General features: G+C 44.8%; 1 protein-coding gene across 8 annotated transcripts in view; it reads right to left on the bottom strand.

Moving 5' to 3' along the window:
• The window catches only part of TOX2 (TOX high mobility group box family member 2), a 257,961-nt gene that overhangs the window by 18,616 nt on the left and 222,069 nt on the right, over positions 1-17,276 (bottom strand). For all 8 annotated transcript variants that reach the window (XM_039499255.1, XM_039499252.1, XM_039499258.1 and 5 more), the window contains one exon: positions 1,681-1,761. In XM_039499255.1, the coding sequence (XP_039355189.1) occupies positions 1,681-1,761 (81 nt within the window). The remainder of the gene's footprint in view (positions 1-1,680; positions 1,762-17,276) is intronic.

Genomic DNA, 17,276 nt, shown 5'->3' with positions numbered 1-17,276 from the left:
GGCTGGGAGGAAAGGAAAGAAAGACAGACAGGGCTGGCTGGGGTGGGGAAGAGAAATGGGAATTAAGGGGGACCTGGAGGGTGGTCTGGAGAGGACAGACTCAGGGGAGGGGAAACGAAAACCTTCTCTGCCCAGGGAGCCAATATAAACAACCACCTCAGAACCCTGTAACATTATCACACTGGAGGCTCTGCTCTGCTGTGCTGCTCCTTCAGGGCTCTCCCCATGACAGTGTGAACCTGTGCCCTCCAGAAGGAGCTGCTCTTTACACTGCACAGGGCACTCGACTTGCAGCCAGAGCCACCAGCAGGGCTGAACCCACAGCTCAGTGAATATGGCTCCTGTCTGGCTACTGAGCCCAGCTCCAGAACAGCTATGGGTTCGCCCTACCACCCCAGCCCTTTCCAGAAGTCATGAGCATCACTCTCTGCAGTGCTCACGGCCCCTATTTATTCAGGGGCAGGAGAAGGAGCCTGGGATATAAGAAGGCAGCCACTGGGAGGCAGACAAAGTCAACAGACATGTTCCCTCCTCCCCATGGGCAGAGATGCCCATTGACTGCCGTGGCACCACAGATGGTAAACAGCAAGCGGATCAGTGATGAGCCAAGAGTGGAAATTGGGGAATACACACACATCCGCAGGTCGTGTCTAGGAACCTTACGGATCAGTTCCTTTCTCCTCTCAGGAATTAAATCCAGCAGAAGGTTCTTCCTTCCTCTTACTTTGGAAGGCAAACAGTGTCCTGACCAATGGACACGGGCGCTCAGACAGATGTGCCGAGGAGGGTGTATGGCTCACACTACCATTCCAGGAGACACTGGCAAGTGAAGGGGGCACTGGGCTTGGGTGTTATTTCTGTTCTGCACACTCCCATGTAAGGCCATAAATTAATGTACTGAGAGTCCCCTAAGCTGACTTTCCTGAAATGGGTAAGAAAGTCTCCTGTTGTGGGCATGGAAGGGACAAAACCTCCAAAGAGTTATAAAGCCACTGGAGCAGATCCTCAGCTGGTGTAAATTCATGGACATCGCTGCCCCAATTTATACCAGCTGAGGATCTGGCCCATTGTCTTTAGTGCCTTTTGCAAAATGCCTGTATATTGCAAATCCTTTTGCTCGTCAGCCTATCACCTGGATGCCAATTCCAAGAGTGGTGTAAAGAGTCCAAGCACCATGCTTTGGAATGGTGTAAGTGAGCAACAGAACCGGGTAATGGAATTCAAATAACATCTCACATCTGAGTGATGGTAACATAGTGCAGACAATTCAGCCCCCGTCTGATGGGGGCGAGGGGGGGGGGAAACAAGACAAAACGGAAACCTATCTAAAGCTGCAAATCAGTTATTACTCAGTGTGGTTACAAAGCAATCCAACTGCAGTGAGGGATCATGGAAGCTCTGCCTTCAAACACTGCAATGTGCCATAATAAATGAGATCTTATTTTGGTGTGTTAAGGAAAAAAAATTGGCACCCACACTGCACTGTGTACGCTCAAGTCGTGCTGCAGAGCATTTCATTTAGCTCTTCCAGAAGGTATTTAACACTGATATTAGTTTTGATAGCACGGTTACAGTGTATTTCTTCTAAACTTGCTCCTCCCCAGAGATTTCCATGAGTTCCAGCTAATTCATCATTGCCACATCCATAGAGACTCATGTATGAAACACATTGTCTGTTACCTTGGAAACCAAGCTGGCCCTGTAGGCTGCCAGAGCCTTTAGATACTCCTTCTTCGCGGCTTCTGTTTTCCTCTTATATGCCTGAAAGGACCAAACAATGAATAATAATTAATAAAGCAAAACAGGGTGCTGTCTAGCATTGCTACATCTCACCCTCTGCAGATCGCCCATGTCTCCACTGAGCTGTGTTGCTTTGTTACAAGGAACGGGGACGGGGCCTTAAAATACAGTGTGCAGGAAAAGCAGGTTTCTCATTGAGGTGCTGCTGCCGGGGGGGGGGGGAGGGGGGGGGAGGAGAGAAATTTGCCCCAAACAAACCCGTAGATCTGAACACCCTCAAATGTTGGGGAAGTTGGGGGGGGGGGAGGAGGAGGGGGATGGATCTGAACCTTGCTAGATATTTGTACGTGCTCATTGCCACGGTGTCTGAGAGAGTGGGTTAGGGGTGGTTCAGAGAGGTCTGTGTTCCTGGTGCATGCCAAAGCAGGACAGCCCTGTCAATGGAGCAAATCTACTACAAAAAACAGAATCCCAACAGGGTTCTATGCTGTCCATCTGCCCTAGCCAGAGACCTGTTTCAGAGAGGTGCCTTTTCAATCACCCTTTGATTCACGGCCATCAGGGCTGTCAAGCTGTAGCAATCTGAATGAGTGAGATTTTATCTATTTCATTGAAATACATGGGGAAAGTCTTCATGGTAAGAGTGAATGTCTTGGAGTCAGGGGGAGGTCGTCTGCTCTGGATGACACTAGTGTGAAATCAATGGAGTCATTCCAAACTGTTACACCGTGTGTGAATGAAAACAGAATCTGGTCCAGGTACTTGAAAAATTAATTCAATATAAAGGAAGCCTCCCAACACTGCAAATTCCAAATGTTAAAAAGTCATGAGTCAGCCCCCCCAAAATCATGAGATTGGTTTAAAAATCACAATTTCAGAAATCCTACATTTTGGGTTCTTTTTCTTTGCCTTCTGCTTTTGAGTCTTTAAGGCTCATGTTTTCAAGCTTTTCTCTGCAACCTTGAGGGCTAGAAACTTAATTTTCCTTTTCAAATGAACGCTGAGATTCTCCATGAATTGGGGCTTTGAGAAAAAACACTATGTATTGTGAGACTCAGCATCACTAAATGGAGCTTGGCAGACTTTAACAACTGTAGATAATTAGTCTCTCTCTACCATGAGAATAATTGTTTTACTCTAGCTGTATTGTGCTGGGCTAAGTTTCAGCTCAGAATGACACTCATGAAACCTTAGTACAGTGGTTCTCAAACATTTGTACTGGTGACCCCTTTTGCATGGCAAGTCTCTGAGTGTGACCCCCCTTATAAATTAAAAATACTTTTTATATATTTAACAGCATTATAAATTCTAGAGGCAAAGCGGGGTTTGGGGTGGAGGCTGACAGCTCGTGACCCCCCCATGTAGTAACCTGAGGGGTCCTGACCCCCTGCCTTAGTATGAAGTCAATAGGTTGCAAGGAGCATAAGTGAGTAGAATCTGGTGTGCTGTTTGTAGAACTGACACAGAAATACAGCCCTATCTCATGCAGGCCAATTCCCCAGTTGCCCCCAAGGACCAAACTGAAACCAGTTAAAATTATCAAGTGAGAAAAATATTTTCAAATGAAAGAAAAATTTGGGCAAGGGAGGAAAGTACTGAAATAAAATATCTACTAACCTCCTGCGTGAAACCCAAATCCCGCATCAAACAAGTCAAAGTTAATTTCAGTTAGAACAGATTTGAATGCATTTAACTCTGCTTTCAAAACAATAACTTCACAACAGTAAATAATCTGATGTCCAGAGGGGATTTTCAGTTGTTTTTCGCCATGTGTTTCCATTGTGGCATCATGTATTATAGTCAAGTAATGTAAATGACCAAGGACTCAGTTGTGAGCCCAGCCGCATGCCTGCCAGGGGGCAAGGAGCCCCCTTTCTTCCCTTTGTGGGCTATGTGCACCCAAAGATCTGTGCAAAGGGATGAGCAGCCCCTGCTGGGCTGCTGTGCCCTTCCCGGCTCAGATGGACAGGGATTCGGCAGAGCTCCATCCCCATGCTCCCAATAAGTTGGCCAGTGCAGCTGAGTCAGCCTGGAAGGGAGATGAAGCTGTTCACGCTCCAGTCACAATCTGGTTCCTGCACTGCCCCTTACTCCGGCTGGATTGGAAGATAACCATCCAGTTACAAATGAGTATTTTATTAAAGTCAAATGCAAAAGAGTAAATAACGTTTTTACCATTGAGTTCAAACACATTTCTGCACACCCTGAAGGCAGCTGCCTGGCATGTCCCATTGTGTCATGTCTGTCCACTCCCTGATCTTTTTTATCTTACTATGTCTGGTCTCTCAGCCTCGATAGCTGTTGCAGTCCCGCAGTATTACCACACTGGGCAGTGAGAGCTCAAATAACTGTGCCCCCAGTAGTACCAGAAAGGCAAAAAAGAGGTTTTGTATCATGCTTTTTCTTGCCTTAGGATTGTAATTTACAAACCATGCTTGCTCTAGGTTGAATGCACAGTCAAAGAATGGGATCATTTCTCTTTACACTTCTGAAAAGGATCAGTCTGGGACACATTGGGCCTGGTCCTGAAGTCCTTGCGCACGCAAAACTTCCAGTAAAGTGAATAGAATTGAGAAAGTGTTCCAGCCCCAGACATTCATGTACACTGAGCATATTCAGCAGCCCCACAGATCTAAAGACCACACAGGAGTCAATATGGTTTCCCAGGATGAAATTTCTGGCTTTTCACTTAAAAATATGAAATACGATATAAAAATTATGCTAAAAGACCATTCAAATGGCAAAGTCAAGCCCTCTAAAGTGAGAAATGGAGAATCAAGGTTGTCCATGCAATCCTAATTTCCCCCTTGTAAGGATGTATTATGATACAATCTTTAGTTACACGATCACATTTGTTCTACATGGTCCCTGCCTCATTCAGTTCATTGAGTGGATGGTGCAAGAACAGAATTAGAAAGGATGCTTTTTTGTGGTTAAGGCACTGATGGTACCCAGGAGAGCTGGGGACTCTTCACAGACTTCCTGTGTGATGTCTGGCATACATCTATAGGAACCCAATTAAGAATACAGAGGCATAGTTAATTCTGACATTTCCTAATTTCTGAGTGCTAGAGTTTGCAGTCTTTATTTGCTTTTGTTGTATAATATACATCATATACACTGCCTATATGCTATATAGTATCAGGCAACCTTAATAGTAGGTGGTGCTACCAGCCCCACCTATATATGCATGTACATATGTACATTGTACACATACTGATGTGTGTATGTTTGGGTGTGCCCGCATGTGTCTAAAACTGTCAAGAAAGACGGTTCAAGTTGGAACACATTTTTTATTCATGCTGCAGTCACATATTGCTTCAGCTCAGATTCACTAACAAAGGATCTGAGTGCAAGATTGGAAGGCAGACATTTTAAAGATCATCTCGCGTGTAAAAGCTGAAAATTGGATGAAAGCTAATCAGAAGTGATTTCAGTGCTGAAATTGTTTCGTCCAAAATGTGCAGAAAAACGTTCATCTGGTCCCAGTGCATGAAGGATGCCCTCCTCTTCACAGGGGCTTTTCAATCCCATGTCCTCTTCATTGGTTTGTATAAAGAAATATGTAATACTGAGGAATTTGCTTTTAACGGATGCTCTCAAATGCAATATCAGATGCCGGTATAACAATGAAATATCCATCACCATCTCTCAAGTCAGTACATAACAGCGACCATATCTGATGATGATTAATCAAAAACATATTTATTTTCTTCTTATGCTGCTGTAAAATACCTAGGACGGGATTTTCTTGTTTTTGGTAGCACATAAACTAAAAGTGCTTGACTCAAACGCTGCATGGAAGCGCATTCAATGACAGCGGATACTATTGTCATGGTACACACGGAGAAGCAGCAATTCAGGGCTTGGGAGAGTGGGGAAGGGAGGGGAATTTAGAGTTTTTAACTTAGCAAACAAAAAGAAATAAATCACTAATAAGCCACGTGCTTATCACCCCAGGCACTTTGCTTGTGTGTTATAGCGCTTTCCCACCCCCTTCATCTGCCTTTGTCTTTTTAGATTGTAAGCAATTTGAGACAGGAACTGCGTCTTCGCTTGTATTTGGAAAGTGCTAGTAACTTGTGGTTGCTACAGCAATCTATTACATGATAATTGAACAAAGAGACCTCATATTAAGAAGCAGTAATAACAGAAGGGAACTTTGTCACAGGATAATGGTCTCCTGCTGCTGAACTAGATTTACGACCCTACTCTACGCTGATGTTGCAATGTAATACTGGAGCATGTAGTATGTGGTGCACTATTTAAGCGTCTGTCAACAAGGTTGTGGTTCCTAAATGGAAAAACTACTTTATGGTTAAGCGTGGAACTAACCCGACATCAAACTATTCCTCCTCAGTCCTGCAGAAGCCCAAGAGATTTTTTTTGTTTTAAAAATAAACGGGCAATTTCTCCTTTTGACACATGTACTGTGCTGATACTTGAAATGGTCATTTCCAGGGAGAAGTTGCACTTCTGAGCTACTCATCCTCTTCCTGAAGGTGGCACGTTAGAGGGGAGCCCCACCGACATTTTGTCTCCTTAATCGATGCTGAAGTGCGCTGAACTCTTAAGGAAACACGAGGCATCCGGAAGCTCAGCGCTGTGAGATTGCAGCAAGTCGCAGATTAATATATTCTGAGAGCCTTCCCGGGGTCTGCGCTCTTTCTGAAGCATCCTCCTCCAAGTCCTTCTCACACAGCAGCCATGTGGCTTGCCATTCACATAGGGGAGGTGGGGAGACTTCTTGGCATGTGCTACTTGGGAAGTTGTTGCCAAGGCCTGGAATCTGAGATCTGTTAGATCCACTAGGGGTGAGTAACACTAGGGGAAGGTGACTCTGGAAACACTCAGCAGGAAACTATCTGAAGTAGCTTTCAAAGGCATGTATGTATGTGTATGTGTGTGTGGGGGTTTAGCCACGTGATCCTCAAAACAAAATGTCACCAGGTCCGAACACGCTGACCAACAATTGCCATGACACACTCAGCTGCTCTATGCTGACCGTTAAACCATATTCAGCATGACATTAACACAACTGGTGGCAACATTGTTTAGGTCACAGCCAGACCTGGCTTTCTGTGGTGAAATCCTGGCTTCACTGAAGTCAATGGCAAAACTCCCATTCAGTGGGGCTGGGAATTTACCCATTGAGCCATGGGAGTCTTGTGGCTAAAAACACTGCATGACACTTTGAAAATGTAGGCCTTAAGTGTAAACAGCAGATCCCAGTGGAGCCGTTTAAAGGAGCTGTGTTAAAGGAGCTTTGAAGCAGTGTTTATGACCTTTTAAAGTTTTCATTTAAATATTGACAGAACCATGCTACTTTCTAATTAAATCACATTTTCTCCCAGGGATTTTAATTTCAAAGTCATTTATCAGATTTAAAGATGCTCCAAATATTTTACATGTGTTCCTTGATAATCTGCCATGCCTGCTGATTTATTTTGCTTATTCGTAAGCAGAATTCATTAGTCATTAAGGGAGGGGGTGGAGGATGGCGGGGGGGGAGCAAATACAGTTAGTGATTATGAAAAAAAATATCAGAGCTGTAAGAAGCATATGTTGGAGTCATAATCCTGACACCTCTGTGTCTCAGCAAAGCAGCTAGTAATTGTACCATAATGAAATGTTCTTGTTTGATAACCAGTTAATTAGAGAAGACAATTATTCCAAACCCTGCTGACGCCCGTGGAACTGCTCTGTGTTGCACACGCACAGAATGACAGGAGTAGCAGTATCAATAAGCTTTCCATTCCAGTCCTGTTGTTTGAAAAAAACCTGTTTTGTAAAGTGGGGTGGGCGGTGAAAAGGAACCCAGAACTACCACAGAAACATTCTCCTCATCCATCCAGGAGCTGGGACTGATTTTACAATGACAATTACCACCCAACTGACTGATTCTTTGCCCAGAAAGTCTAGTTTTTTGGTGAAATCTGGAGGGTTTTTCTTTGTTTTAAATACCAAATATGTATCAGTTACTTTCCAACAAGGTGCAGTTTGGCATTGCTGTTATTTCTGACTGCAAATTTGGTGCACTTCATAATGAAGAGGATCAAACTGCTCTCCCTTTGCACCCCCACCACATAACTCTATATGACCCATCCTGCCCCAGGCCATATGACCCAATAATGACCAGCCTTCCCCCATCACCTCCCCACTCTGAATGTGACTGTATCGCTATATAAAGCCATAGAGACCATTACCAGCATTGCCACCAACCCAGACTGACCATGGTCCTCATTGGGAAGTATAACTCCATATGAACTATCCTACCACACTATAACCATATACAGCCTGCAGCTGTGCATCCTGCCTGGGCAATATCCTCCATATGGCCCTACCATCCTCACTGCCCAGTGGCAGTTCTATATTACACCTGCACTGGTCCTCTCTGCCCTGTACTCCTGATGGCTCTCTCCCCACTCATGTCTTTGCCACCGTCAACCCCAAGGTCTCCCAAGTGGACAACTCCTACGACTTCCTGGGCAACGTCCCCCACAGCCCTAGGGGCAATGTATTCTAATAATAATGCCATGAATAGTAGATAAGGAGTACATGCCATACAAAGTAGAAGCAGCCTTAAGTGACATGGAGCAAGAAAACTTGCTGTTTTGTATCAACACAGAAAAGCACTGCAGCCCATACGGTGAGGAATACATTTGTTTTTTCTCCCCAGATACTGTTGCAAGACAATGCCAGGTTTGGAAGCCCCAGCCTTGTTCTGTTGTTTGCCTCTGGGGGGGCACTTACATGTGCAGGTGTAATATCTTGCAGACAGAACTGCTGGCCTGAGGGTTCACTGTGGGAGAGCAGCCTCCAAATTACATAGTACGATAGAGATACTGCAGTGTTAATAAAGTAAAAAGTGCCCATGCTGGTGATAACAAGTACTGTGGGGTGGCTGAAGAAGGCACTCCTGGTATGAACCCAGGGAATGTTATTTTCATTGGCCTGTGCTCTGTTTCATGCCTAAATCTCTGGTGGTGACAAATCAAAAGATTTTTATATTTTGGAGCAGTTTATCACAATGTAATTAAAATAAAAGCCAAGGTGAAATCACAGCTAGGAGGCTTTAAAGACAGAGCAAGCTTATAATTGTGGGTCTGGCGCTGTCCTCCATAGGAGGTGAGCATGCAGCCCCTGCCTCGTTCTTTGAGCCTAGTGTTAATGGTGGTTCAAACGATTAGAACTACTGTGGACTTGGGAATACATACGTTGCTGAGTAGAGACCTTAAAAGCAGAAAGCACGGGAAAATGGGGATATGATGCCAATGAAATGTAAGCTAATGGAGGAAAGACAAAGAACAGTGGTGCAACGTAAGCCTGGCTTGACATGAATAATTGGACATGGATGATGTAGACACTGTGTGCGCGACTGCAGTCATTCACTGGGAAAATATCCACTCCATGGCCTGGAGGAATGGCGTATCCCAGTGCAGTGAGGATGAGTCCACAGGCTAGGGAGGCTGGTGACCAGAACACATGGTGCCAGCTAAGGAACTTGCACACAGGGTGGAGTGGGAAAAACGGTTCTCATGGGCCTGTCCTCTCTTTCCCCTCCTCCCTCAGCTGAGGAGGAAGCAGCTGTTTTGAGTAAGGAGTGGGAGGAAGACAGCACCCAACCTAAGGTATCCTGTGAGAATAACAAGGATGTAACAAGCACCCACTAGATTTCTGTCTTGGCTCTCTGAGGAGAAGAGCTCAGACTGTTGGGGCTATGTTAAAAGAAGCTCAAGCCTTCCTTCTTTCACCATACAGCACTGCTAGATCACTTGACCTCTCCAGGGAACTTCACTCGTTCTGTTCTCAGGAAGAAACATTCAGCTTCCCCCAGCCCGTATTCCCATCAGGACATGAAGGACTGTGCAAAAGCCTTGGATGGCACTCACAAGGCCTTGCTGTCTGCTGCCAGTTAGTGGTACTAGTCTGGCATCACCCCATCGCTAGCAATAGCCAGTTCATTTCACTGTCGCTTATTACCTCCCCACTGAATTACCACGGTTCATCATTGCCAGCTCTCTGTATAAACACTATTATTGGTCAGTATTATGCCAGGTTGCCTGACAACACCATGCTGTATATTGTCCCCAACAAGTCTAGGCTTCACTGTGGCTGAAATGTAATATAACTTTACAACAGGCCTCAGACTCTCTTATATCTTGTAGGTGATATATGCAGTACCCTGTCAGTAAGTGATGTATCTGGTCCAATGAGCAGATGTCTCTGATTAGATGGGTGATCTATTATTTTCTGCTGAGCAAGTAATTTTTTCCTTGGGTGATTTATCCATTTAGTATAAACTCTGTTCCACTCCCCATGCAGTGTATTTATATGGGAATGTCGCACATGAATTTTGCCATGGGTACTGTATATCGTTACTTAGCATACTGAATGTGTCCATTTCTGAGTGTAACGTAGCCACAACAAGCTATATTCTGCTCTCAGATTCGTTTAATCCCACTGAATCCCAAGCCTGAAAAATGCAGTCAAAACTGCTGGTCAGTTTAACCTGATTTTGATGAAATCTCTGTGAAATGGTGAATTTCACCTGTTTTATGATGTAAAGCCCATGGTCACTTGAAAGCATTGTTCATGACTCTTGTGCCGATCCTGGTCTGAGTTTCAAGTTTTTAATGAAACCCCAAACCAGCAACTTTCATATGTTCAATGGTTTCATAATGCAACTTTCATAAGCCTCCAGTATTTATCCACATGAAAATGTAACTGTGATGCTTGCAGACCAAGTGCCAGCTCTTGCCAAGCCTCCTGGGCCTCATTGAATACTGACAAATGCATAGCTGGAAACCAGTCTGGATCACCTGTGTGTTCATATTGTTAAAATAGATATTAGAGTTACAAGAATGCGTTTAGACTTTATGTAATGATTGTAGGATGCTGCATGCATTAATCTTACTTATAATATCTGTATCCCATCTTATAAGGTAATGTTTCAAAGTGTTTGCTCTGTATCTATTCACGTTTGCTAAGACTGTAAATCCCCACAGTTGGGAAGAAGCATTACCAAGTGTGAAATGCTAGTTTACCACAAGAGATATTATCTCCTCCCCAACAAAAGGCCTGGAGAGACCAGACAAGCCATTGTGAAGCACCAATGGATAAAATACTTTGTTGGCTGATTCTGCCTGTCTGCAGAGGGGTGGGGGGTGGTGGGAGGGGGGAGGGGGGAAGAGGAGAAGAGAGGGTCCATATAATTATGTTGCTCAGGGGTGTGGAGTGTAGACCTTGCCAAAGACTCCTATTGACTTCAATGGGAATTAGATCAAGCACCTTGAGAAATTACTCTAAAAACCTATAGCAGAGATATAATTTTCTATTAGATTCTATAGGATGACGCAAAACGCCTATGGAAAAGTGACTGTGACCTTTAAAAGTTTTAACTTGAGTAAAATATTACTCTTTTTTAACTTAGGTCCATTTTACTCTATCTAAAACTGAGAAAAGCTAACCAAAGGGAAAGATGATTGCTTCTACATTAAGATAAATACAGGTTTCAGATTAGCAGCCGTGTTAGTCTGTATCTGCAAAAAGAACAGGAGTACTTGTGGCACCTTAGAGACTAACACATTTATTTCAGCATAAGCTTTCGTGGGCTACAGCTCACTTCTTCAGATGCATAGTTCCATTCTATGCATCCGAAGAAGTGAGCTGTAGCCCACGAAAGCTTATGCTGAAATAAATGTGTTAGTCTCCAAGGTGCCACAAGATATATACAGTATTTTTATATTAAGACAATGTTTATGTAACTCTAAAACCAGGGAGACATGATTCATAGTTACATGAAAGTGCTTGGTTCTGTTTATTCAAGAATTTGTTTTATGCTAATGCTCCTTTTTAAGTGGTAGCTGATATACACGGCAAATAATTAATTGAAAATTAAAAAAAATAAAGGTGATTAAATAATGAATGTAAACTGTATTTTTGATGTCAAGTACCCTGTAATTTAACTACCACTAACAATCGGTAAATCCAGAAGTTAGACCTAGATATATTATTAAGTCCCTTGTCTTTTCAAATACAGAAGTCAAACTACGCCTTCATCCCATCACAGTTTGAACACTGGGGGGAAGGGAACAAAAATCCCTGTTAAGGAGAAATTGTATCCCTAGTCTGCCTGAACTCTGAGGGGTGAAGTTTTGAAGCATAAGCAAGGGGTCCCCAGCTGTTTAGCATGGGTTAGCCCTAAAAGACACATAAAGCTGGCATGTTATAGCAGCTACTCTCATCTTTTGGAACTTAAGACTAACTCGTGTGTGTTTACCTGCTTTAACCTTGTAAATAACTCTTTCATTTCTTTTTCTTAGTTAATAAACCTTTGTTTATTATAGGATTGCTTACAAGTGTTCACTTTGGTGAGAGATCTAGGATGCACTTGACCTGGAGTAAGTGACTGGTTCTTAGGGACTGGGAGTAACCTGAATATCGTTGTGATTTTCAGTTTAAGGGACCATCTATCACCAAGGCAAGCCTGCCTGGGTAGCAAGATAGACCGGAGTGCCCAAGGGGACTGTCTGTGGCTCCATGCTGAGGCTGTTGTGGTGCTTGATTTGTTCACACTTGATACTTGGTTGATGAAATCCAAGTATACAACACACAACCAGTTTGGGGTTTGTGCCCTGTTTCTTGAGGTGGGCATTCAGAGCCATGGGCCACTCCAGAGACCTTGACAGCAACGACTAAGGAAATCTGTGGTTTTCTGTTCTAAGCAGGTGTCTAGGCGCTCCCATCAACATGTTAGCTAAGAGCCTTTTGGGTCTTTCCCCTGAGGTAGGATAGGGCTTTGGGGAGTGAGACACAGGGAATATGATCAGGGAATTGAGGATGGGAGGCAAGGGAACGGGGGCGGGGGGGGAGAGGAGGCCACATCATTCATGTATCTTTTCAATATGCAGCAGAACCCCTTCTGGACATCTCAGCCAAACAAAATCTCCCAGCCCTTGGCGATTCAGCCACTGTCACCCGGAGTCAGGCATGGGCTGCTTATGTACAAGTGACAAGCAGGAGGTAATAATGATACCCTGGGGTCTTCACCCTGGTTCCTCCTGCTGGAGATGAATAGAGTAGCACTTAACTAAGGCTAACTCCTGTCTTGATTTATACCTGTGCTATCCACTGACTTCAGGGAGGTTGCACTGGTCAGGGCAGAGTTTACCAACAGTGCTGAACATGAAATTTTTCTAATGGGGAAAACCTGGTCTCTGTTTCAGGTTAATGTAGTTCTCTCTCACTGTCGGGGCAATGACAGGGGTCTCTGGCTTGGAAAACCAAAGGCAGCACATAGGGAATGAGGTAGGGTCCTGGGGCGCTCATGGTAAACAGATGGAACAGGACAAGAACCACTGAAACCAGGAAGAGATTAAACCAGGCGACAAGCTCAGAGAGGCTGAGCTCACGGAAGAGGAGAAAAATTATATAAGCAGGATGGTTCAGTCAATCAATACAGCTAACTACAGCTGAGCTGTCAGAGGAAGGGCGCGAGGGCAGGGCATGCATGTCACTCAATAGAAGGAATTAAAAGGAACCAAAACATCAAACATGCATCACATTGAATATAAAGGCTGGGTAGGGCCCCGGAGCAGAGTCAGTGCCAGCTAAGTCTCTGCATTTCACTCAGTGGTGGCTGGCAAGGTGATGGCAGTGCCCACCTTGCACCAAGCAAATGAAACTGAGGCAAACCAGCTCCTTCCCTTGATACTGTGATAGCGATGGGTGCTCTTGGAGGGCTGGCAGGCAGGCAGACAGAGATGGCTCAGGGCCAGTGTCTGCTCTCTTGCTCTGTGGAAGTGAGGAGCTCAGTTGCATTACATGAGCGAGATGCATGGACAGCAGGGAGAAAGGAGTCACAATGATCAGAGCCTCCAACCCCCATTTTCCCTATCTGTACACCCTCCCCCTCAATCTCCTGGCTGAGGAAAGAAGGACAGGATCCCTTTAGAACCTACTCGTTGCCCTATCTATGAGGAAAGATTGAAAAAACTGGCTTAGTTTAGTTGGAGAAGAGAAGAGAAGACTAGGGGGGATGGGACAGGATAACAGTGTTCAAGTATGTAAAAGGTTATTATAAAGAGGAGGGTGATAAATTGTTCTCCTTATCCACTGAGGATGAGACAAGAAGCAATGGGCTTACATTGTAGCAAGGGAGATTCAGGTTAAGCATTAGGAAACACTTCCTAACTGCAGGGTGGTTAAGAAATTACATAGGGAGGTTGTGGAATCTCATAATGGGAGGTTGGACAAGCACCTGACAGGGATGGTCTTGTTTACTTGGTCCTGCCTGAATGCCAGGGCCTGGATTAGGTGACCTATCAAGGTCCCATCCAGTCCTACACTTCTATGATTCTCCTTAATCAGCCATTGGGGTCACCATTCTGCATCTTTCCCCCTCGACTCCCTCAAGGGGTGAGCATCTGCCCCTGCTGGCCTTAGGCACAATCCTGTGAGGTGCTGAGCATTCCCCATTCCCATTAGTGCCAACTGGAAGGAGCTGAGTTCTCTCTCTGCCTCAGAGGATCAGGGCCCTAGCCAGCAGGAGATATGGAACCGAAGATAGCTCTCTTTCTTGATGCGCTGCCGGTCTAACCTATGAAGACAGAAGGGTACTCTTGGATCCCCGATTATTCCCAAACGATTCAGCAAGCCTCTGGGACTCATCTCAGCAACACGCTTCCTCTAGCACAGGCCCAAAATGGCTTGCAGGAGGGAAAGAGAGACCCTTTTTGGGGGTTCCGTCTGTTCAAAAAACTGTGCCAGAATGCGAACACGCTGACTGAGAGGGACAGCACAGGATGGCGTCTGGGGTCCTCTGTGCACAAACACTGAGAGGCCAGGGAACCTCATTGCCATTGTGTTTCCCCCTAATTTGCCTATTGACCTGGTTCAGACTTATAGCATAGGCTGGATCTGGGTATGAAACAGGGTTATCTGCCCTCCAGCGGAGGGCAACAAAAATGATTAGGGGGCTGGAGCACATGACTTATGAGGAGAGGCTGAGGGAACTGGGATTGTTTAGTCTGCAGAAGAGAAGAATGAGGGGGGATTTGATAGCTGCTTTCAACTACCTGAAAGGGGGTTCCAAAGAGGATGGATCTAGACTGTTCTCAGTGGTAGAAGATGACAGAACAAGGAGTAATGGTCTCAAGTTGCAAAGGGGGAGGTTTAGGCTGGATATTAGGAAAACCTTTTTCACTAGTAGGGTGGTGAAGAACTGGAATGGGTTACCTAGGGAGGTAGTGGAATCTCCTTCCTTAGAGGTTTTTAAGGTCAGGCTTGACAAAGCCCTGGCTGGGATGATTTAGTTGGGTTTGGTCCTGCTTTGAGCAGGGGGTTGGACTAGATGACCTCTTGAGGTCCCTTCCAACCCTGAGATTCTATGATTCTATGAGATTTGAGCTACAATTGTAGCCAGGCTAGGGGACAACCAAATTGTTCGGATCTCTGACACAGCTGTATGGGTATCATGGACAGGGCCTTTTGTTGCGACACCTACAGAGGCAGATGGGCCCGGCCACAGAGCTCCTCAGCGAGGGCTTTCATCATCAAGAACTCACCCCCTGTAATGACAGCAGTCCCGTAGGACCCCGTGCTATTAGCGCCAATTCCAGTGCTAGGACCGTGCCTCCCTCAAACGGGAGCAAGGGTCCACGCCCCTCTCCTGCCTCCCATTTTTTAAGGGACAGAGGAGTAAAGGCTTTGACTGCCTTCTTCATTCTAGCACGACCTTTTTGCCCACATGTTTAAATACATGCCACACCCTCCAGGTGCAACAGCTAGCCCTACTGGAGACCAGTGCACTTTGCACCTCATCCCTGGGAACCCCATGCAATAGCCTCTGGCCGACTTACGTTCAGGCTCTTCCCAAATCCAAGCCCTTGCTCCTGCAGAGCGTGCAGCCTGCCACAGCATGGCCAGCTCGACTGAGGGCAGCATTTGCCATTCATTCAATATAAAGGGACAGCATGGCATTTAAAGAAGCAGTTTGAAACTAAAACCTAGTCAGTCCAGTGAGGTAGTGTCTGAATGGTACCTATCTGGATAACCTAAGCTCTTCTACATGGTGCTAACGTTAAATAGATTCCAGCATCTTGACTGAATTTCGACAGGTTGCCTAAACTCCATGCTTATTCCAGGACAGAATCCTCACTGCAGAATTAGAAGAGTTCCTTTCAATCCAATCCTCAAAATCCGCTACAGTTAGTGTCAAATCAGCCTGCTCCTTTAAACCTCTCTCTAATATTGTGATTGTAGCTGTTTAATGAAAAAAAAATAACATTGTGGCAAGGAATTATACAGGGAGCTGGGAGTTGAAGGAGGATTACTAGAGACAGGTACCCCATCTGATGATAATAGCTGAATTAGCATTTCACTTTTGAGTAAAGTATAAGCTATCTCTACAAGAACAGCTGCTAAACTATTTGCAAAGTTCAAAGAATGTGTATTATTATTATTTTTTTTGGTGTCACATTCTTTAGATTCTGGTGTAAGCCTCTTAGGAAAGGCCATGCCAGCTGTTGAAGAATGAAGATTATAATGTACTGCAAAAGTAGTGGTTAAGGTATTTAAAATTATTATTATTTATTATATTTATTATTATTTGCACATGGCAAGTTCAATGCCCGAAAGGGTTAAGGAGGGGAAGGAAATGGTGCAAGTTGCTGAACAGGTGTCCTTGAGCAGTACCCAAGGACAGGGAGATTGCTAATCCTGTATTCCACAGCATGATCAAATCACCAGGCAACAGATATAAATAAAAAAAAAAGCAGGAAATGAGGAATTTAGATACAAGTGTGTCAGAGGGAAAATGAAGATTCATTGTGAAGAGGCTGGGAAGAGAAGAAGAAGGAACAATATGACAAAAGGCACAAGTGATAAACCAGAAGAAAAAAAAAGGCTAAGAAATACACGTCCGTGACAGCAGCCTTCTAATCAAAGATGTTCCTAGATTATAGGTTTTCTTGCATAATATGCATTCTGTTTCCCAGTCTGTGTTTGTCTTTCAGTTAGTGGAGGAGAAAGAAAAAACATATTTGAAATGGGACGGAAGCAACCTTTATTTTGCTTATTTCATCAGGAGAAAAAAGCAAATTTGCTTTGTGGGAGCAGCAGCACCTGTTCAATAGCAAATAAAAGGCTACAGCTTTGCTATTGCAGTGCATATAATCATTAGCAACCCAAAGGAGAGAGAGGATTAACCCTCTGCTTGCTGTCAGAGGTATGTGGCAAACAGTAGTGTCTCGCTTCAATTTGTAGAGAAGCCATACGCAGTGTCGCTCAAATTAACACACACTGCCAATCAGCCAGCTGTGGTAGGGTATTGGATTCTGCCTGCCAGGAGGACTGGCACTGGGCCACCCTCTCTAACTGGAGGGATTGGATACACTGTGTAGCAGGGGTGGGAAAACTTTTCGGCCTGAGGGCTACATCTGGGAATAGAAATTGTATGGCAGGCCATGAATGCTCACAAAATTGGGGTGGGGGTGAGTGCTCTGGTTGGAAGTGCGGGCTCTGGGGTGGGGCCA

The sequence above is a fragment of the Mauremys reevesii genome, linkage group 13 (assembly GCF_016161935.1).
Source record: "Mauremys reevesii isolate NIE-2019 linkage group 13, ASM1616193v1, whole genome shotgun sequence".
Lineage (NCBI taxonomy): Eukaryota > Metazoa > Chordata > Testudines > Geoemydidae > Mauremys > Mauremys reevesii.
The sequence above is the reverse complement of the archived record's forward strand: the minus strand, read 5'-3'. Positions and strand labels throughout refer to the sequence as shown.